The 23381-nt window shown below is 35.8% G+C and overlaps 1 protein-coding gene and 1 non-coding gene across 2 annotated transcripts in view; both read right to left on the reverse strand.

Moving 5' to 3' along the window:
• The window catches only part of KNTC1 (kinetochore associated 1), a 64088-nt gene that overhangs the window by 18019 nt on the left and 22688 nt on the right, over window positions 1-23381 (reverse strand). The window contains 28 exon segments of the mRNA XM_006178117.3: window positions 520-736; window positions 882-940; window positions 1027-1198; window positions 1972-2061; window positions 3478-3685; window positions 5733-5842; window positions 7091-7207; window positions 7830-7958; window positions 8457-8561; window positions 9364-9527; window positions 10032-10088; window positions 10550-10688; window positions 11118-11215; window positions 11766-11922; window positions 11924-11939; window positions 13017-13297; window positions 14821-14888; window positions 15374-15446; window positions 17314-17433; window positions 17991-18125; window positions 18606-18705; window positions 18859-18962; window positions 19606-19704; window positions 20215-20358; window positions 20453-20572; window positions 21966-22067; window positions 22160-22216; window positions 22412-22555. Of these exon segments, the coding sequence (XP_006178179.2) occupies window positions 520-736; window positions 882-940; window positions 1027-1198; window positions 1972-2061; window positions 3478-3685; window positions 5733-5842; window positions 7091-7207; window positions 7830-7958; window positions 8457-8561; window positions 9364-9527; window positions 10032-10088; window positions 10550-10688; window positions 11118-11215; window positions 11766-11922; window positions 11924-11939; window positions 13017-13297; window positions 14821-14888; window positions 15374-15446; window positions 17314-17433; window positions 17991-18125; window positions 18606-18705; window positions 18859-18962; window positions 19606-19704; window positions 20215-20358; window positions 20453-20572; window positions 21966-22067; window positions 22160-22216; window positions 22412-22555 (3385 nt within the window).
• Window positions 6913-7016, reverse strand: LOC116661030. The gene has a single exon (XR_004316797.1). It is a non-coding gene; the product is annotated as a U6 spliceosomal RNA (small nuclear RNA).

The following is a 23381-nucleotide window of genomic DNA, read 5'->3' on the forward strand; positions in this document are numbered from 1 at the left end:
ATATGCACAGTAAAATTTGCTGTTCTAAGATAATATATATCTTGGATGTCTTTTCAAATCAATGATGTGGTATTCCATCCTAAGAATAGGTTTTTTAATTTTTTTAACCAGTTCCCAACAAACAAGCATTTTAAAAAAAGTTACTTTCAATTTTTGTTACAACCAAAAACATGGCAATAAGTGCCTTTGTTTGTGCACTGGTTTGGTCACGTGACAATACTAAGGCTTCATTATAGAAAATACATATGGCTGGGTGGGAGGAAGTGTTAATCACTTCACCTTCCAGCTGGACAACGCCAGTACCCCTGCGCCCCAAGCAAGCAGCACGGAAACTTGCTTACTTCACTGGGGCCCCTTTTACACTCAGCAATGCCGCAGGGGAGGGGAGGGGGCACCCTCATTTTTAAGCTATCACATTGCTTCTCCTTAGAGATACAAAAGGAGTACTTTTTTTTTATTACAAGTTCCAAAAACCACACAGCTGACGATTTTAAGCCAAATTAAAGGAAGAATCCATACCTTCTGGGACATCCTGGGCCAGACTGATGGCAATGGCGACAGCCCACTCTGGGTTAACTATAGACAACAAGTAGGACTCAATGGTCTGAGTGATCTTCGTTACCTCCTTGTTAATCAGGGTCGAGGATTTAGCTTGTGTTAACTTCAGAAGCTTTGGCTTCAGTTTTTTTTCAAAGACGTGTTTGGCTGTAGACACGTACAGGGTGTCCAAAGAGAACTTCCAAGGAAGGAAAAGAAAAGTGAAAGCTGACTTATATGTTTGCCTTTAAGGGTTTTACATGAAAGCAGCCTAAAAGCCTTCTTCATGGGATCTGAATGAATTACAGGATAAAGGTATAACTTACAAAGTTTGAACCCATTACCTTCATTAATTTAGAAATTAAGAGCAATGTTGGGAAGGATTCTTCACTGAGTTCTGTAGCTAGAAAGGAAACAAAGACAGTATGATTTATCTAAGAAAAAGATTTTGGCTATTCAGTACCATTCATAAGAAGTCAACGAACGTACAGAGAATTTTCCAAAAGTTCTGCGCTGTGCCGAAGAATATTAGGTGAAAGGGCAGTCTAGTTTGGGCAGCTGATGGCAAAGTTATTACGTGCTCCAGCAAATACTGGTATTCTAGGTCCACTGGAGGAGAAAGTCTTCTGTATGACTTCAAGTGTTTCAGAAGACTCAACGCCTATATTAAAAATAAGAAAGTATTTTCCTGTGAGATTAAACCAATCGCTAAGAGTTTTAAAAGCACCTAATTCTATACTGTCATAGGATTCTATTCCTGGGACGGTATCATTCTCATAAAGATGATCAAAACCTTTTGTAGTTTTACCTTTAATGCAATTCTTCTCAACTATAACGCTTGTGATCATTAAAGAAATTACACTAGGAGAAACCAGTGGAACCCTGTTGTTGGTAAGATGTTTTGTAAACAAGAGTTTGGAAGTTCTCTGTGCTCGCTTCAAATAGTTTAAGAGCAATCTCAAAATATTTGATTTCACTTTAACCACATAGGCAGTAGATCTAAAATTAACCCTCTAAATCCCTTTCCTATCTTAAGTATATATCTTATATTTTGGGGGCTTGCATAACTTTTGGAATCACCCCATTTTCTCTTAATTTTAAAAATCCAATTTAAAAAGATATTAAAAACTCCTATGACCAAAATTTGGAAACGACTAATAAGTTATTGAAAGCACTGAAACAGAATTGAGTCTGGACCTACCTACTAGTCTAGAAGGCTGAACCTGACTCTGGGTCCCACATACTTCGAGTTTTTTTGCCAGATGACAAATAAAAATCTTATTACTTCTTTTTTTTTAAACAAAAGGAAATAGAGTAAAAAATGTACAGTTTAAAGGGAACTCAGAGGACATTCCGGAAAGACATGAGGTAACTGTAATGTTTTAACGATCCAAATGCAAACATAAATTTAAAACCTGTATTTGTTATTTATACCTGATTAATATTAATGTTGGTTATCTTTTCATCAGCTCTTTCGATAACTTTCAGGACAACTTCAATCATTTCATAATCATAGGGGTCCAACTGCATAAACACAAAAACATATCAAAACTGGAGAAGACATTGCCAGGCTGGTCAATGGTTTTATTCAGTTACATTCATCAGCACAGATTACGAATGTAACATCTCAGTGCACTACAATATTAAATTAGATTATTCTTTAACAATCTAAATTTAGCTCAAATCTAAAATTAGCTCTACTAGAATAAACATACATGCTTTAAAATGTCTCAAAAGCTATTTCTTAAAAAAGCTGCACGAGGCAATGTTGTTTGAATGAAGAAAAATGTTCTTAAGGTACTAAAAACATAGAAAGACAAACAATAAAATTTCATAATTTTATAAGGTTTTTAAATTAAAATTCTATTTCTTCCTTTTATGATGGGAAAATATGAATAGGAGAGAACTGACTTCTTCCTGGAAATGATGTTAACTAAAAGTGTGGGTCTCCAAGCAAAACCTTTTCAAAGGATTTCATTCCAGCTATAACCATATAGTAAGATGCAAGAACTAGCTGGGTGGCATCTATACACATTTATAAAAAGAAAGGAAGGATTCTCTTTGTTCTCTGTTTCTGCCCACACACCGTTACTTTTCTTTTTTTTTTTATGTTTTAAATGCCAACTAAATTCACAAGAATAAGAACACTGAACAAAGCAGGAAGATGATCTCTATAGCACCTAGAAGTTTTGAGCAAGTCTATATAATTTCTGACTGAATTACAGACAAAACATAACACTAAAGCATTTCTTGTAGTCTTATAATTTTATTTCCTCTTCCATCCATATTCACTCCTCCACCAAACTACCCCTTGACCTAAAAGTTCCAATTCGCAGAATATCTCCTAAAAAAAAAATAATCAGACAACAGGGCAAATATGTATGTATGAATATATTCATTGTAACAGCTTACAATAACAAAATTTACAAACAACTTAAATGTCCATCCATAAAGGCCTGGTTAAATATAGGATGTTTCATCTATACAGTGGAATAATAACTTACATGTCTGCTAAAAATGAGACAGATGGACATGTATTGACATGTAAAGACAATTATGTTAAATGAAAAAAGAGACTAACTAGATAGTTTATATAGTCCAAAATATTCACCAAACTATTAACATTTTTACCTATGAGAGTGGGGTTACAGGGAAATTTCACTTTTTGACTTATACCTTCCCCTCTAGTTTGATCTCTTTCAAAGAGTATGTGCTATTTTCAAAAATCTGAAGGAGAAAAGGGCTATGCTTATTTTGAAAAAAAAAAAAAAAAAAAAAAAAAAAGACAGGAAGACTGCTGTATTAAACTATAATGAAAATACAGAAATCTAAAATTATTTCAAAATTAAAACTTTACAAAAAATACAGGACTCACATTTCCAATTTGTTGCTATACATCTATGATTAAGGGTGGGAGGGGTTGTTTCAGCATTCATCTACCTTATGCAGTATTCCACTAAGACTGATGACCAAATCTTTTGTGCTCGTCAATAAAGGAACCATTTCGACGGCCTTGGCCAGGAGTTTGGGATGCTGCTGCTTCGTGGATTCCGCGCGTGCATCTCCCTGGCTCTGGCTGGCATTCGTGTTGTGGAGGAGCGTTTCAATGAACAGCTGAAGAGCCGCATCACAGTCCAACTGAAACGTGCTGAAAAGAGTGTTCAGTTATGCATGAATCTCTCCGACTGTGTGCACTTCCACGCAGACGTTCTCACAGAAAACTTAGGTACGCACCCCCACCGCTGAAATCTAACCCTCTCACTGTCCAGTCTCATAATCAGATCATCTACCTGTCATTGGAGTCACTTATTGCCTTCAAAAAAAAATCAGATATTCTTGGTGGACAGGTAAATAGCACAATATCTGAGGGAAACTTGTAATAAAATTGAAGACACGTCCTCTAATAGGGCTATTACACTTTTATACACTTCACAAAAAGTAGCAGAGACACACAGGTAGGATGTCCTGCAACAACTGCTTGTAATATTTAAAAATTGGAAACAATTATTCATCAATAGGGGGCTGGTTAAATAACTTCTTCATACAAAGGGCCACCACATGGTTGAACAGATATAAGCTACATGTACTAATCTGAGAAGACATTTTTATTTTATTAAGTGAATGACACATGCAACAAGATGATGCACAATTCTGTTTTCAATAAGTCTTTTTAAAAATGCATGTTAGTAAGTGCGTAAGGAAAAAAAAAATCAACAATACAAGCCAAACTCTCTTTTAACAGTGATTATCCGAGCGGTGGGATTATGTAGGACTCTAATTTTATTATGTTTCATCTGAATTAGAAAAAGTAGTAAGTACATTTAAAAATTACAAATCAGGTTAGTATAGACAAAGTGACAAATGAAATGCCTTTTAACCCTTATTAATAAGACAGGGATAGTTTAATCTGCTATACAGAATAAGTGAAACATCATGAAAAGCTTTAAGTATAGTAATTTTAAAGTCATTCCTGGAAATTCTAAAGGTCATCTAAATTTATTCAGCGGGACTGCCTGAGGCAAGAGTGTTGCTGTGAAACATACAGATCATCAAAGCCGTGTGAGCACAGCAGCTGGGAAATGAGCCTGACGTAATAATAGCTATTTAAATTTCAGAAAAGGATCAATGCCATAAAACAACAGGCAAAAATCGGCCAGGAGTTTGAATTAATAAAGAAGAGCGAGTATGCGTAATCTTATTCTGGATTTGTAGCAGTCCAAACCGAAGGATGGCATAATTTGGTTGTATCAGGGTGCGGGAAAGTCAGTGGTAGTTAGAGCTGTGAGCATCCTACGGTCCCTGACTTGCAGGTGCAAATGGTGACAGCCAGGGCCATTACTCCACTCCACACCGTCCGCAGGGACAAGGAACGAGATCTCTGTCTGGTGAGGAAATGCACTGAGAAGCCGCATTATCAAGAATTCAGATTCCACTAATCCGTCACCAACTGGATGAGGCTTGCAGCGCCCTCGGTGTTCTAGAAGCAGTCACTTATCTGACTTTGAGCAGGGCACCTAATATGGGTTTGCCTTCTCAGACATAAATTGGTGAGAATATACAAAAAACTTAATGAGATGATGTGTGTGAAAGCACTTAGTAACTAGTAAGGGACCAGCAAATTGGTTATCGAATTCATCAGATAAGAACATCAGAGATTTATAAATCATTTGATCCTCCTCATCCCAGAAGCTACATCTGCAAATAACATTTAGTTTTAGTTTTTTAAATTCAATTATTTAAAAAAAAATTCTCCCTAAATCATACTTTTCACTGATTTTTAAGATTACCTTGCCCCTAAGTTGATCTGATTTAGAAGTTTAATTGTTCAGAAGAATATTCCCAGACCTCCTGATGACAGGAATCATCCAGAGATCCTACTAAGAGCTGATTCCTGCGCCTCAGCCCAGACCTGCTGAGCCAGAACCACCAGAGGGACCCAGGAAACTAGTTTTAATTAAGTGCCCGAGGTCATGCTTATCATGAGGCAAGCTGGGGAAACACTATACAGGGAATTTAAAAGGTGATATTGTAAGAAAATTTAATCTGGTTCTGGATTTACTTAGTTTGCAGTGAGTAAAAGCAAACATCAGAGGTCTACGGACCACATGTAACTATCACTGTTATTATTGTGTTCTTCCAGGATTACCAGTCTGTTAAGCTAACAACAAAAATACCACTGAAGTCTAAAGAATTACCTGCAATATTCCAGAATGAGGCTTGTGTCCATATCTATATTCTCCACAAGAGCTTTAATGAGGTCTTTCTTGGTGAGAAAATGTTGCCTGAAAACTGGCTGGAAAGAAATCTAGAAATAAAAAGAGCAAAACAAAAACCCTGTTAAACTGAAATGCATCAGAGTAAGGGTGCCTTCGTGACTTGCCTTTTTACTATCCTTTTTTTTATATACAGAGAGACATTATTCTATAGCTCCCTCAGCTTTTACTTTTAATAACTATCACTCTGAAATTTTGGGTATATTTGGCTACAGGCCCAAAAATCTCTCTTAGCCACACTAACCCTCGGCTCTTCATCAGCAAAGTCTGGCAGTTAGCAATACAGTCCTATCGCTACACAGGAGCTAGGCTTCAAAACATATACCGTTTCTGCCGTAGTTATATTCCCGATAAGTCAATTATTTGCAAGTAAAGTAAAAATGTTTTACATTCATAGTAAAGAAAATAGGACTTTGTTTTTACAAATTGAAAAATAAGGGCCACTAACTTTTCTCTAGTAGGAGTTCTTGGTGCCTAGTACCCCTGCATATACATTTTAATATTATCCTTCACCAAATAGCACACAGAAAAGCTTGAAGCTGTAGAGTAGGCCTGGAAGAGCTTAAATGTCAATTAATACTGGATGCATTCCTCTAAGTGAGGAAGCTAAGCAGATGAACTGTCAAGCCTCCTGATTTCCTTAAGAATACAGCAAAAAGAAAACGAGGCGAAAGGTTCTTATTTCTTTGGAAGCACCAAAGTGTGTACTTAATATAACTAACATTGATGAGTCAGTTTATAGACAATCTCTCCAAAAGTAAAGGATAATGAGGTCTTTCTTTTCTTTTTCTTTTCAAATTGAAGTATAGTCAGTTTACAATGTTGTGTCAATTTCTGGTGTACAGCATAATGTTTCAGTCACACATGTACATACACATGTTCCTTTTCATATTCTTTTTCATCATAGGTTACTACAAGCATATTAAATATAGTTGCCTGTGCTATACAGTATAAACTTATTGTTTATCTATTTTATATACAGTAGTTAGTATCTGCAAATCTCGAACTTCAGTTTTATCCCCCTCTCCCCTAGTAACCATGAGTTTGTTTTCTGTGTCTGTGAGTTCATTTCTGTTTTGTAAATAAGTTCATTTGTGTTTTTAAAAATATGGAAAGCTTAACAAATTTGCGTGTCAGCCTTGCACGGGAGCCATGCTAATCTCTGTATTGTCCCAATTTTAGTACACGTGCTGTCGAAGCGAGCACAGGATCTTTGCTTTAAGTCTTCCAGTTCGGTGATGATCGGAATGGGTGAAACTTCATGGCGCTTGAATACTCACACCAAGTTTACCGAGACGAATGCCCCACTGGGCATCAGTACTGAGTTCACAGAACTTAAGCTCCATTTCTATTTCCTGATGGAGACTGGCCAGCTGAGAGCCCACCAGAGATATTGCCTAAAAAATTAAAATAGAATTAAAATTCAAGAGCAAATAGACTATGTTCTCCTACCTTTTATACAAAGCCCAACAATAAAAGCCATAATCCTTCTTTGTAACAGTTGGAATGTTACATATTGCTTTGTACAGGGTCATTACCTATACAACATTTAGGTAATTCGGCTTTTAGTATGAGGCCATGAATTCAGCCTGGATTTCTTGCATTAGAGAAGGCCAAATTTTAGCTATCCTGCAAGTGAAATCCCCACAAGAGGCAAATTTTAAAACAAACATCAAAGAAAAGTTTTGCATCTGTTAAACCTGTCCTACGAAAAAAGAACAGGCTCATAGGCCTAATGTTTCAAATACACTAGAGTTAAGTATAAGCAGTGAGGTTCAGTGGCTGCGTACAGATTTAAGAAATAAAAAATATCATGATTCTCTGGGTGAAGCAATGCTTAGGGCTTGCATATACATTCCCTGGTGCGTCATTAGTCAAGGAAAAGCTGGTAGAAATCACATGAGTTAGCCTGACATTTCTTCTGCTAAATCTTACAGAGCTGGAGGCAAAGCCAACTTTATTTCTTCCCTTAAATCTTTAATATTTCAAGAAACGAAGGTGTGCTTCCTTAGCTCATACCAATATTTTGTCGTAATTCTGCCATGCTTTATCTATGAGCTTCCAGAGATTTTCAAAGACTTCCTTTTGGGGTAAGAGAGTGCAGTACCCCAATGCCAAGTCAAGATCCACCAGGCGACAATTAAATACCTGTGAGAAGAGAGCATGAAGAGAAGCAAATTCTTGGGAGTGGAGCGTATAGCTCAGTGGTAGAGCGCGTGCTTGGTGCACACGAGGTCGTGGGTTCCATCCCCAGTGCCTCCGTTGGGGGGGGGGAGAGAGAAGCAAATTCTTCACAGTCAAAACAGAATTTAGTTTCTAAAGGCTTATTTGTCACTAAATTAAATTATAGCCCCAATGAAAGAACAAGTGTATCATGAAAAACTATTTATAGTAACACTGTTCAAACTTGTTTGCTTAATTTTAATGTCTTTTGTCACTATTATAAATTTAAGGAAAGCAGCTATCACAAGTTCCCTAGGACACAAAACCCTTACCTTCTCTCCTGCATGACTATTTCATCACTTCTCTTCAAATCCCCAAATCCTCTCCCCTGCCTCACTCTTACCCTCACTGAGAAATCAGAAGCAACCAGGAAAGAGAGAGACAGACAGACAGAAAGAGAGCTCACCAAAAACAAAAACTCACCTTGTGCAATAGCGTTGTGGCAGTCCCCCTGATAAACTTAACGGCTTTCTCTTTCAGTTCAATAACAACATGCTTGGATTTAACTAATGTGGCCTCTCCAAACAACTTTAGAAAAGAACAAAAGAATCTTCAGGCCCACTTCTATGCATCATTTTGAAAATCTTTTCTTAAATATTAAGCAGCTCTGAAAATTCACCACTATATGCAAAAAGTATTGGCATTTAATCTATAAGGACAGAAAGCTGGGGCTTGCTGGGGAATTGGCTGGGAAGGGGCAGGATGGAAATTTTTAAAATGTTCTATATCTTGATTGTGGTGTTGGTAACAAGGTGAATACACTGGCTGATACACCGAAAACATGTGCATTTTAATTTTAAAAGCTATACTTCAATCAAGTTAATTTTAAAAAAATTGACATTTAGTAAATATCAAAAGAGTAATAGAAATGAGTGCAATTTCCTCTGAGACCAGCTTCATGAGCAAGTTATCAACAGGTAGTTTGTCTCCTAGAATCTTTTCAATGACGCTGTCAGGTAATAATTGTAATAATTGGGGCCACAATAAAACAAATAGCACAATAAAATAAAACAAATGGCGCAAGAGGACTTACCATTGCAACCAAAAATCTCAGATTACTTTTATTACCTCCTTGAATCTGAGTTTCTTTATTTGCAAAATGGAGACTCTCAGGGTTGTTGTAAAGATTGGGTATGAAAATGTGTCCGAGCACCTGGAACTATACCTGAATCTTCATAGGTGTTCAACAAATGTTGCCTAAATCTGATAGATTATCCATTTCTTTGCTACAGAGCCAAGTAGGAAAATGTGGGCTTCAAATTCCTTAGTCTGGCAGTGCTTTTGTACCTGTATTTATCCAAAGTGAAAGTATTTGTTCTCAAAACTGTACCTTTTCACTCAAACTGGCATTCATGAAGTTTGACATGGAGTGCTGAAGACAGGTACCAAAAGAAGCAACTACAAATCTTAGGGCCAGCTCCCACTGGCTAGATTCTTGAAGGTTCTGAAGCAGGGCGGCGATGGAATTGATAACAGGTAACATAAGGCTGTCTCCTGTGAAATGATAAAAGCATTTTATTTGGGTAAAAGTCATTTTACATTTAGATTTTTTTTTTTAAACAAAGAAGGGTCCTATTTGGAGATTGTTTTCAGGAACAGCCAACTTCTTCAAAGCAGGTAATGGTCACAGAATTGAGTCTCAAAGTCAGTAAATGAGAGAGTTAACACAAGGCTTGATCTAAACCAGAAAAAGTCCACCAGATAATGAAGTACTTTGATTGTAACTTGCCTATTTTGAGATGCCTAAATCATTAGCTGAGGAAAACCACTTCTCTACTTGGAAGACCAAAATTTACGAACAGATTCATAAAAGTTAACACCATAAGCCAAATGACACAGTCTCCTGTCCCTTTGGAAGAGTAACAACGTAACAGTAATAACTAAGTAATTACATTAAGGACACTATGTCAGATTTATATTCAGGATTTCAAGAAATTTCTATATTGGTGTATTTATAAAATCGTAAAACAAAGGTTACACATTTCTGATGTCAAATACCTTCACTGATGGAGCAGTATGGTAAACTTGTAGAATCCAAGGGGTATCTCTTGCCTTCTGTAAAAGAGAACAAATTAAATAACACTAAATAAAATAACTCTTAGAGCACATACTCCCAGAGATACTTAAATATTGTGCAATTATCAAATAATGTTCTAAAGTAAACTGCTGCTTAAAAAAAACCTAAGTATATATACAGAAAAAGACACAGAGAAGTATACATCCAGACCAAGAAACAGAGCACTGCTGTCCTCCAGGAGCCCCACCCTGTCCCATCTCCCCATCAACCCTCCAAGGTAACCACTACCCTGACTTCCAACAGCATAGCCTGTCCTTGTAAGTCACGTAAATGGAATCACATGGGGTGTATTCATTTGTTCAGCATTATGCCTATGAGAGACACATCCCTGCTACCGTGTATGGTTCCAGTTCCAAATCTCCATAGTTTAAATTTGCATGAAGCAGAAACACACAATAAAAAAAAAAAAAAAAAAAAACACAACCCAAATGAGATTTACCAGCTAGAGGCACAAGTGATGAAATCAATTCATAGATAACAGGGAGCACCATCTGTGACTCGAGAACTATTCCATCTTCACTGAAGAAGTCGCTGTAAGACCACTCTTCATACGGATCTTTATGAGTTCCAAAAGAAGTCTGAATACCAAGTCATACAGAAGACACAGATAAGGACGCTCCAAAACAGACACCCTCTTCACTAAGCAGAATCCAGAATCAGATATATTAGAGCCAAATGCAGTTTTGATGGTCAAATACAGCTATGTAGTCTGTTTCTTCTGGTCTGTGGCTTAGGACAATGCTGCTTTAAATCAAATTGTTACTCTGGACTATGTCCAGAGATACCTTTGAAGCCCAATGTTTCAAAAGACAGTGCTAGTTAAAGCCAATAAATGTGACTAGAAAAGAGAGGTGGTCTTATGCCCTTAAGTAACTCTCTGGCCTAGAATTAGAAGATGCAGGAGCTAGATTCAGTATTTTTATAAACTATGCAAGTGATTTAAAAGTGGTATATAATAGATTGGGCAGGGGTTTTGTTTCAGGAAAAGAAATTCAAAAGCAATTTACCTTCATTAGAATTCCACAGTCATCCATTTGGCACTGTCTGGAAAGCTCTACTGCTGTTAGAGTATATTTACAGAGTTCTAAGGCATCTAGCAGAAAATCTGAAAGAAAATGGAGAAAAATCATTAAACTGATATTTCATGTGTTTAGAATGATGAAAACCACCTTTTAATCATTACCATTCAAAATTCCAAGGAAGGCCTCAAAGTAGAGAAAGCTTTCCACACAGCTTTGACTACCCTAAACAATGGAGTTCAACATTTTTCTTAAGCTTGGCTGGAAAGATCAGATATGGGGAGGGGGTGGGTATAGCTCAGTGGTAAAGCAGGTTCTTAGCATGCACAGGGTCCCAGGTTCAATCCCCAGTACCTCCATTAAGGAAAAAAAAAACAATCAGGATATGGGGACTCGGAATTTCACAATCTTCTGAAAGTGAGTATCATCATTAGTCAGAAATGACATCATTAATTTTGGAAATATTTTACAACAGTAATGCCCATCAAGAATCAGTTATAATTTGTCCCTTTGTGAAATGGAGGTAATGATCACTTCTCTCCCTACTGCAATGTCCACCTGTAAGGAGACAGCATTTAGGGGGTAAGTAAAATGAAGCAGAGGATACAAAACCATGTAGATTATAAAGCTTGTCACCTGGACTGCAGATGGTGGCAGCCTGGCATGCTAGATCATGTATCTCAGAAGGAAGATCTAGTCCCGCGGGGGCTGTCATTGGAACGTCATTAGCCAACATTTGACAAAGCTTCTGACACGTCAGGAACAGCAGTTTCCCAGTATCTGCATTGCAGTGGATACTTAAACAAGTCTCTTTGGAGGGAAGGAAGTGTTGGAAGTTAGAATACTCATATGAAAAGCAAATGCAGTCGCCGTTATTGGATTAATACGTAACCACCACCACCATTTGAAATGTCTTTAAATGTTTTCATGGTATATAGTACACCTCTCATTTTTTCGTTTTTCAACTTACTGGGGATACTGTTAACTGTTAGAGTGCAATGTGACCTGTACTCACTCAACGGTTAGGTTACCTGACTACACAGTATTAGCTACTTGTCTTCTATGCCACCGCCTTCTGACCCAGGCTGTCCAAAATAGGCTCTCATGGTGAGAAATTAAGATATTTCTTCTTACTTACTTCTGTAAGATAAATGCACCCCATTATTCACAGCAGTGCTATTTACAATGGCCAAGACATGGAAATAACCTAAATGTTCATCGATAGATGACTGGATAAAGAAGTTGTAGTGTGTGTCTGTGTATATACATATATAATGGAATACTACTCAGCCATTAAAAAAGAATAAAATAATGCCATTTACAGCAATATGGACGGACCTGCAGATTGTCATTCTAAGTGAGGTAAGCCAGAAAGAGAAAGAAAAATACCATATGGTATCACTTACATGTGGAATCTTAAAAAAAAGACACAAATGAACTTATTTATAAAACAGAAACAGACTCACAGACATAGAAAACAAACTTAAGGTTACCAGGAGGGAAAGGGAGCGGGAAGGGATAAATTGGGAGTTTGAGATTTGCAGATACTAACTATATATAAAATAGACAAACAACAAGGCCCTACTGTTTAGCATAGGGAACTATATTCAATACTTTGTAATAGCCAATAATGAAAAAGAATATGAAAGGAATATGTGTATGCATAACTGAAACATTATGCTGTACACCAGAAATTGACACAACATTGTAAACTAACTATACTTCAATAAAATTTTTTTTTCTTAAATCCAGGAAAACAAACAAACAAAAGAGAATCACTTCTGTGAAAGTGGAAGTGTCACTGGCCGGATCCTTATTACCGAAGAAATAAATGAAGCCAATGCTCCTCTCTGATGAGCTGTGTGATGTGGGGTTTCTGGAACTCACTTGCATTTTCTCAGAGCTGCTTCCGCATTCCCATCATGTAAGGCCCTCAAGGTCAGCTCGGCCTCCAGCTCTTGTCTGGACACCTGCAGGGCCAGCGCCTGTCGGTGCAGTTTGGACTCCGTGCTCAGGTTCTTCTCCTTGGCAGTCACAGGCACTGCGGGGTTCCTGGGTTTGTGTTTCACCTGTGCAACTTGGTGAGCTTTAATGTACTGTTCCCGGAGCTCTGCTACCAGGGAACTATTGCTATAATCTTCAAATGGAAGAAAGACCTCAAAGTTCTCCTGCAGCAAAGCAAGCGGGACAAAGCCCCAAGTCCTCTCAGTTTATCTGTGGTTAACAATCATCAGTATGTCTCAAACCTCTCTCTCAAAAGACTACTCCCTCAGAAATTAAGAATTTAAGATTTAGTGTTTCAAACATAACTGTATGACTGTACACCAGAAACTAATGCAACACTGCAAATCAACTATACTTCAATTAAAAAAGAAAAAAGGATCTATATTATATAAAGGTTGGTTTAACCCAGGGTTTTCTCTACCTCGGCACCGCTGACATTTTGGGCCTGGAAATTCTGCTGCGGGGAAGCTCTGAACAGAAGGGAGGGATGAAGTATTAGGTGTGGGCGATTCCACACCAGTGGCTTGAAGAACCCAGCTCTGTTTCTTTCCCAGTTGGCTGTGAACCACAGAGGATGCATGGGAGGATGTCCAGCAGCCTCCCTGACATCTACCCACTAGACCTGGTATAAGGAATATTCCATAAAAGGCAGCATAATAACTATAAATGACTGTGTTTAGATCAAAACCATTGCTTTAAAATACCTGTAATTTTCGAATTAAAGAAAAAAGTAGGAAAGTTAACTTATGCTGACGCCTAGGTGCTTTGCACAGAGAAATTTATTGTTTTTAATGGGAGGTCTCAAACTTTTGGATTGTAGCACTCCTTTACACTCTTAAAAATTGAGGATCTCAAAAAAACTTTTAATGGGATATCTAGCAGTATTTACCATATTAGAAATAAACGGAGAACAATTTAAAATACAAGAACATGTGAAAGTGCACATTCCATGAGCTTCAGAGCAGTGATGTTATGAGATTGTGAAACCTCTGAAAAGGCCCTGTACTCTCATGAGAGAATGTGGATGAAAAAACAAATACTTTCTCACTTTTTTCTATAAATATAGTTTTAATTTTATGGACTCCCTGAAAGGGTCTCAGAGACCCTTAGGGTTCCATGGGCTATACTTTGGGAAACAGTGGTCCAATAATCTGTGATAAATTATTTCTTCTTTACACACTTCGGGGTAATACAGTGGAGAGTTAAATCTGCTGTTGTGTTAATTTTAAGTTTTCACAAAGAGATCCTCACATCTACCCAATTTTCTATTTGATGAAACTCATCAGTTAACCCCCTGAAAGCCCTTCTATTGACAAGAACATTTCAGGTGATGAAAAAGTAGATACACTGGTGGTGGTGCTGGCTGTACAAGCTGTGAATGTGGTCATACCACTGAACTGTGTATTGAAAAATGGTTAAATGGCAAATTTTATACTGTATATGCTTTACCACAATTTAAACAATTAATAATGCAATACACCAAAAACTATTGAATTCTACACTTTAAATGGACAAAATGTATGTTATGTGAATTATATTGCATTAAAGCTGTTGAGAGAAAGAAGGAGAACCAGAATATCTAAAGTCCCTGAAGGATAGCACAGAAAATCTTCAGGAGGAACTGATCATCTATGTCAAATGCACTGATTGGTTAAATAATAATGTTCAACGTGGCTTAACGTCTTACCTGTAAGCTAGCAACAGCTTTAAATAGTTTCAAGATTTCTTCCCATTCATCCTTCTTCGGCAGATTTTCTGTAATTAAATTTTTAAAAGTTAAAGCAGACATCCAAACTCTGATACTATCAGAATTTTTAACAGCTAAAATTCTAATTCACTTTGGTTTTCTCATCTCAAGTCATCAGTAGTTCTTTTCAGATTCTGTCAGAAGACAATTTAAGTACAAAGGAAAATCTAATTACTCTTTCTCGAGGTAGAAAAGAGAAATTTATGGGCTACAAGAGTAACAAGCGTAAGACACCAGAGAAATCTAGTCTAGCACTGAGCAACTGAAGTACATACACAAATGAGAAGTTGATCTTAGATGCTTCTGCTCTTACTGTACTAGTAAAAAGATTAAGACAAGAAAGCCTCTTCATGAAGAAAAATGTGTGGGATCAAAAAAGACAATCAGAGCAAGGAAAACTGTGGGTCAGGATGAGAGCTGTCACCGATGCCCCCTTCTGAAAAGGATCAGCTTTAGAATTGAACCAAGACAAAGGAACAGAGGTAGAAACTACCTTTCTGAATGTCGCACAGTATTTTAAGAATGTCTACTGATGTCTTCGCTACAGACATTCTCCAGGCCTTGTCCTAAAAAGAAAAATGCAAAATGAAATCCATTTCTTGTAATTACCATTGTATATGTAATGCACATACAAATACATAAAAAGCACGGAATCAGAAGACAATAAAAATGGCTGAAGAGGTGAGAGGTCTGAGGAGGGAGTTGGGCAGCTGAGAAACGGATCATAAAGTGAATAATATATAAGCTTAACATAAAAAATTCCCATATAGATTCTTGGATATAGGATTTAGAAATACCACAGAGTATGTAAATCTCCCAAATCACCTTTCAGCTACACTGTAATTAACAGGCAGTTAGGTTTTTTTTTTAAATAGTTTTTACTTATTATTTGAGACAACATTTGGAAAAAAACTCTGGAAAAGTTAGAACTGAACTTATTTTTTTGGTATTTTTTCTTTCTTTTTTTCTAAACTTTTTTTTATTGAGTTATAGTCATTTTACAATGTTGTGTCAAATTCCAGCATAGAGCACAATTTTTCAGTTATACATGAACATACATATATGCATTGTCACATTTTTTTTTCACTGTGAGCTACCACAAGATCTTGTATATATTTCCCTGTGCTATATTGTATAATCTTGTTTATCTATTCTACATATGCCTATCAGTATATACAAATTTTGAACTCCCAGTCTATCTCTTCCCACCCCCCACCCCCTTGGCAACCACAAGTTTGTATTCTGTCTATGAGTCTGTTTCTGTTTTGTATTTATGTTCTTTTTTTAGATTCCACACATAAGCGATATCATATGGTATTTTTCTTTCTCTTTCTGGCTTACTTCACTTAGAATGACATTCTCCAGGGACATCCATGTTGCTGCAAATGGCGTTATATTGTCATTTTTATGGCTAAATAGTATTCCATTGTATAAATATACCACATCTTCTTTACCAAGTCATCTGTTGATAGACATTTAGGCTGTTTCCATGTCTTGGCTATTGTAAATAGTGCTGCTATGAACATTGGGGTGCTGGTGTCTTGAGACTCTGCCACTTTCCAATACCCTTGGGAAAGTCACTTATTTTAAAATTGTAGTTAATGAACTCAATCATTAAGGAGCTAACAACAGAGCCCACTTCAAAACTTTGTTCACAGTTTGCTGTGAGGAAAAAATGGATAATCCATTTGAAGTATTTAACCCAATGTCTAGTACATAAGAAGAGGATAATAAATTTTAGATGTTTAAACAAACTCATTTCTCTAAAGGTAAAACATGATTGATGCGGACCACTGAGAGAGGCTGGGATGTAAATATCTCTAAAGGTTTAAAAAAGTGCAAGTACCCTAGATAAATTAGGTTTGTGGTATCTCATCTCTCTAAAGTGAACTGGCTCTCTTGAAGCCATTTTTAAGTTTCAATGTTCCATTCTCAGATTATTTAGATTTACACTGGTTTTGAGGCGGATGTTACCTGAAAGTCATGATTATGCCCAATACAATACAAAACACTGTTTACACTGCAAAGCATTATGGAAAACTCTCTACGTACAACAGGTATTTCAAGTAACCCTTCTGTTTGCAGATCCTGGATTATTCAGTGTGGGCTCAAAGCCACTGTGCCAAAGCAGCCACATTTGGTTTTTCTCCTACATGGTAAATTTTCTATATAGTACACAGGAATTTTAATATTAGGCCATTCTAGCAGTGAGAAGGGCAAATATTCATACTTGTAAATCTGTCTTTCCTATCCCTTTTTTTTTTTAATCCTTCTTATTTTTAAATGGAGGTACTGGGGATTGAACCCAGGACCTCATGCATGCTAAGCAGGCGCTCCACCACTGAGCTATATTCGCCCCTCATCTTTTCTATCCTATTGATTAATATCCATAATAATTGCATTTATCTACATTTTATTTAGTGAAAATCTCACCTCGTTGGAATTATCTGGTTCTTCCTGTAACGCCAGTCTCGCCCATATGATTACTCTTTCTGCAGTTTTTTCAGCTTCAGCAGGAGGCAAAGACCTCAACAGATGCATACAGCCTTCACCCTATAAACAGCATTTGAAAGGAAGAAAAAACAGCTGGTACCTACAAAGGATAGTTTGCATTTATCTCTTTTCTACTTAAACATCATTTTGAAACAAATGATGTTTTGAAATAAACATTTTGAAAAATAGATTCTGGTCCCATGGTTTAAAAATCTGAAAATTCTGTTCTGGATGACAGTAAACAGAAAGTTACATTAAAATACCACCCTCTGTATTTTGTAAATCTTAGTTATGCCTATAGTTTTAGAATTATATTTTAAAAAGACACTTAGAAATACAAAAAAAAACACATCCTATTCTGGAATCAAAGGGTCCTTATAGTACATGTAAAACGTGAGTCTGGGTTTTATTAACTACCAAAAACTACAAAAGCTCATTAGGTATTCACAAAATACATTAAAAAGAAAAACAAAACTACACATACAGGCCAATCTAATGTCCAATGTTGGTGTAACTTTATTTTGTGCTTACCTATTTGGATAATTTGACTGTTGTGAATTTTTAAGAACTTAGCTAATGGAGAAACCATATAAAAGGACAATATAAAACTTTCACACCTGTTCTCTATCAATCAAGTCAATAATCTTTAGACTGTAGATTTCATCAGCAGATAACATATATGCTTGGGCCACCTTTAAAGCATCTTCTAAAGAAGATGGAACATCTTGTTTGAGAATATATCTGACCACTCTCTGAAATAGAGACAGTATACATTTCTTTGTTATGAAATCTCACAGAGAAACCAGAAATCATCTGTTCATAAAATTAAAACAATGCAGCAAAAACTAAATGGTATGAAAAACTAAAACATAATTTGTATTCTGAAATTGTGTGTGTGTGCGTATTCTGAATTTAATGATAATTCTTTTTCTTTTCTTTTTTTCCCCTTAGCTTTACTGAGGTTTAATTGACAAATAAAAATTATATATATATATTTTTAAGGTATACAACATGAAGATGTGATACACTCCTTCAGCTTCTTAATTTACTAGCTGTTGTCTTTAATACTCTAATAACAATCAAACACCCTATTAACATTCTGTCTAACAAAAGGAAAGTAGAGGAGAACCTAGCTCTATTCACCTTTAAGAATATAAAATCCAATTAAATTTCCCATGTTGCCCTAGAAATGGAACAAAGGCATTAAAAGTCTCTACGATTATTGTACTTACCATTATTTCCTTGTTTAAGAGATTTACCTCCCTTATCCCATAGCCTCGTAAAAGCTTTTTCATCTCCATCAGTTTGTAACTCTCCTGTAATAACTTGACTCTAAAAGTAAATTTATTGATATTAACATGGATTGTCTTTTTTATGAAATCCTAAGAGACACAGTAAAGGATAGAAAACCATATAGGAAAGTCAACTCAAAACATGAGGTTTTATCTAACACCAAAAAAGCTGTTTGGTAGGCTGTAATCTTACTTGGGATGGTCCATTTCTAGGTGCTGTTTCACCAGCTGCTCCACAGCTGCACTCCAGGGAACCACGGCTGCATACATTATCTTAAGCACAGCATCAAATATGAGCTACAAAGATACACACACACCGACAGTGAATAGCCCTCGGATTTACATTTCATGCAAATTAATGATCTGCCTGATCCGACAGGAGGGGGCTTACATCTACCGTATGGAAGCTTGAGAATCTTTCATCTTCTGATTGCAAAAGCCTATGTTTCTTCCAATATTCACACATAAAAGGCAATTTTATTATTTAGAAAAATTCAGAAAAGTATTTTCTCTGCTGAAAGTTAAATCATATAGCTCTGTTCCTTTCTACACTTTGTGTTTTAAAATATTTTCCATGACTTTATTCATCTTTTATAATGGTGACTAACGGTATGAAGTTAAAGTAAAGCTGTATGATAACATAATTTAAAAATGTCTCTCTGTTTGTAAAACCACATAGAGAAATGAAATGTCTGGAAATTTACGCATCCAATTGTCCATAGTGGTACTTCTCAGGGTGGGAGGAAGAAAATTTTCACTTTTTATTTTCATAATTGAAGAAAATAGAATTACGGGTGGTTTTTTCATTTTTTTTCCCCCTTTTTCATAGTACACAAATTCTCCTTAACAAATATATGTTGCTTTTGTGACCAGAAGAAAAGTTTTAAAAAAAGATGCAGTGCTCAGAAGGGAAAAATCTATATGGTCAGTGTTTACTTACATCGGTGTCAGACAAACATCCTATTACTGCCATGGCTTTTGCCTCCCATGCTGTTTCAAAGAGTGATGTGGACTTTGAGCTACATCTCTTCAATAAATCCTAAAGTGGGATAAACATTTTTTTTAATTTAAAACTCTCACTAAATAAATAAATAAGTAAATAAAATACACATACAGCTATAGATAAAAAACTTTTATGGATGTGTGAAAAACCAAAAAACTTACACTTAACCATGCCTGTTGAACAAGGGTCAACAAGTGCAAAATTGCCAGAACCTTGGCCTTCAGTTTTATATAGTGCAGGAAACTTAAGGAGGAAATATTCTTGAAGAATCTACAAGTGAGATAGCTGCACTTATTAATGTCTATGGAAAATAATTGCTAATATTTATTAAGCTTGTGCTTCTATCATTTCACAATAACCATTTGGGGAAAGTCTTGCCCATCAGGTACTGGCTGAGTTAATCCAAGTTCTTAATCAATGCAATATGCTGCACACATCCTAATGGTAAAGCATGACATTCCTTAAAGAGTTAAACATTTATACAATGATATGGTGCATAGATCCAGCAAAAACAAAAAACAAAAAACTAGAGCTAAAGAAAGTTACCTCTATATACAGTAGGAGAAGTTCCTCCTCTTCCAAGTCGTGTTCCCGCATGTAAACTCTGATAAACTTCTCTAAGACGGAAGGAATAAGCTCAGGGGCCAGCACCTTATCAAACATTCGGAACACGATGGTGGTTGTGTTCTCCTGGATACCAGAACAAAGATGGCATAAATGCAAACTCTAGCCACACTGGCTATGATAAAATGTAACAGTAATTCTGATAAATCTAGACTTTTACCTTCTCAAAATCAGAGAGGGCCAATTTGCAGTTGTATTTCCTATGCAATGTGGTCAACTCTCGCAGGTTATTTACCAAAGTCCTTAACTGACATACTTCCTCTGTGTTTTGATAATCCTTCTAAAACAAAAATGCTGAGTTGTTAAGGATAGGAAATAAAAGTGTGAGGGAAATATACAAAAAGTCAGAATTATTCTAGGTAAAGTAAGAAATGACCATCATTATGTATATAAGAGGGAACCTGTAATTTCTGCCTTTAAATTTTGCAGAATTTTAACTAAAATTAACTAGTATAAATTAACATATCAGAATCCAACAGAAATCTGAAAGAAATTTTCTTTCTCAAAATAAATAGAAAAAAAAGGAAAAGAAGAAGTTATTAATATTAGTGTAATGTTTTTTCAGAACCATAATATAGTTAGATATACAAACATCATTTAGATGGCCCTCAACGTCCCATCTATATAGATCATACCAGATATAAAGCTGTGACATTTCCTAAAGTTATATTTGGGAACAGAATTTTCATTACTGGTAAAAGGCAATTAACAGGGAAAAGATAAAGCAGTGTCTTATAGCAAGAGGAAAAGCTCTTCTATGGAAAAATATATGTAATGATCAATATAATTATACATTATGATATATATTGATTATATAACATCAATATACTGCTTGAAACTTATTAGAAAAAAATTCTCATTTTTTTTCTTAACAGTGCATAATCAGTAAGTACAATTAACAACAAAAATCTACTATATCAGAAAGTAGGAGGAAATTTATTATTTATTTTTGGGCTCCAGAAACTTAAGGGATAAATGCAATTTCATAATGCACATGTGACCTTACATAAGGTCACATCTTCTGGTCCTTAAGTACTTTATACTTCAGAGTTGAGATGTCTCAATATGTTAATCAACAAAATCATGGTACCCCATCAAACTTTTTAAAAATGTAAGCATGTACTTTTCAGTATAATAAATGCTTTCTAGTTTTTAGAACTCTGAAGGAAAAAAATAAATTAACTTAAGAAATTTAGAAATAAAAAAAGAAATTTAGAAACCAACTGATAATTTCAGCTCATTAACATCAAATATAACATCAGTATCCCTGATTTTAGTTTAATTTCTAACATTGCTATTTTTTTTCAAATAGAAAGTCCCAGAAGTAAACTTGATTGATACACCTTTGAAAACTAATTCTAATGCATTATTAAGTTTCGTCCTTTTAAAGGACTATGAAACGCTACTAATGCATGAAAATCCCAATTAGACTGCTTAGGAGTATGTTTATATATTGTTTCTCTTTTGGTTGGCTCAATAGAGAAAAACAGTGCATTAAATAGGCTGAAGTTGTAACATAAATATTGGGAAGAAAAAGAGCAAATTTTCCTTTTTGTGGGTTTTAAAAGTACACATGAAATTTAAGAAGTAGATATATTTCTAAATACACACAGACAAACCCTTAAATATAAATTAAATATTTTATTATTAAAAATTTGTTTTCCATATCATACCAAGGAGATCCAATGCCAAGAGGACGCCAGTCCCAACTCATCCGGTTTTTCTGCTGTAAAAAATATCTCTGCTAGTTGAAGTCCATTTTCTGGCCAGTTTGCCTTTAAAAATCATTAAGAGACCATTAAAAATAACGTTTACGCCACTAGGAGTATTCGAAATGTCTTTTCAGTTCTAAATATACTGGTATTACCTTATCAGTTAATTCAAGGTTCCTGGCTGCTTGCTCCAACCATTTTGCAAGAATTTTCTGAAATAGATACATTGTATAAAAATAAAAATAAAGTACTAGATAATCACTGAAATAATTTAAAACCTCCATGATAATCTTTCAAAAGAGAAACTAAAAGGAACTAACTGGTGTTAGCATGATTTAATCTTCAACAATATAATGTAAAAAAATAAGACTGAATGATCAGAAGTGGAAATACTGAAGGTAACTTACCTGTCCTTCAGGAATAGTCCTCCTCACAAATGGGATCACATCATTTTTAAGCCATGGACAAAGCTTATGCAAAGAGACTGGTGTAGAAATTGAGTTGAGCAAGTTCTCAAGCATTTTCACATCAAATTTGCTTTCAAAGTTTGCCTAAATTAAAATTTACAGAGACGGACAGTGCCTTAATGGTTGCCTGGAGGTAGGACTGGGGATTCGCTGTAAATGGGCATGTGGAATCTTATTAAAGGGATGAAAATGTTGTAAAACTGATTTACAGTGATGGTTGTACCATTTAATGAAATCATTAAATTGCTGACGTGTTAAAAAAAAAAAGTTTGCCTAGATTATCCAGAGTGAGAAATTAAGATTTATCTGACAAATTTAAACCTGATAGCCTCCCAAAAGGGAAAGACCTATTCGGAAGTCTTTTCAAAAAATATTTTACTGATTTAATAATGACCCTCTAAGGGTGATTTATTCTATGCAAATGATTCGAGTTGGGAGGCACAAATTCCATGAAATTTCACAGTATCAAATACCGGTTAATAAATTAAGTGGCAGAGGAATTGGCAGTGATGTCATCCTAAGGAAAACTTAACTGGAGGTGATGGTACAAATCTTAACAATCATTTATCTCTAATGGCAACACATTCAGATACTGCTCTTTGAATCTAACATTCTCTATCAACATTAAAGGGATTCAGAGCAGTGACTGTAATGGGCACTCCTTTACCATAATCTGAGGCTGCAACAGGAAAACCCTCTCCACCAGTCCTCCATAACAAAGCCTATCAATAAATAGCTTAATAAAATGTTGCCTCCTGAGCTACGTTTACGAGTCAATTAGACTGAATGGTCAGATAACGTTAAGTTCCTATTTTACCGTTATATTTCCCGAGTTAACATCATCAGAGAATAGTTTTCTCTGGGACAGGTCATATTTTATCAAACAATCTGAAAACACCCCATTGCCCAG

The sequence above is a fragment of the Camelus ferus genome, chromosome 32 (genome assembly GCF_009834535.1).
Source record: "Camelus ferus isolate YT-003-E chromosome 32, BCGSAC_Cfer_1.0, whole genome shotgun sequence".
In the NCBI taxonomy this organism is placed as follows: domain Eukaryota; kingdom Metazoa; phylum Chordata; class Mammalia; order Artiodactyla; family Camelidae; genus Camelus; species Camelus ferus.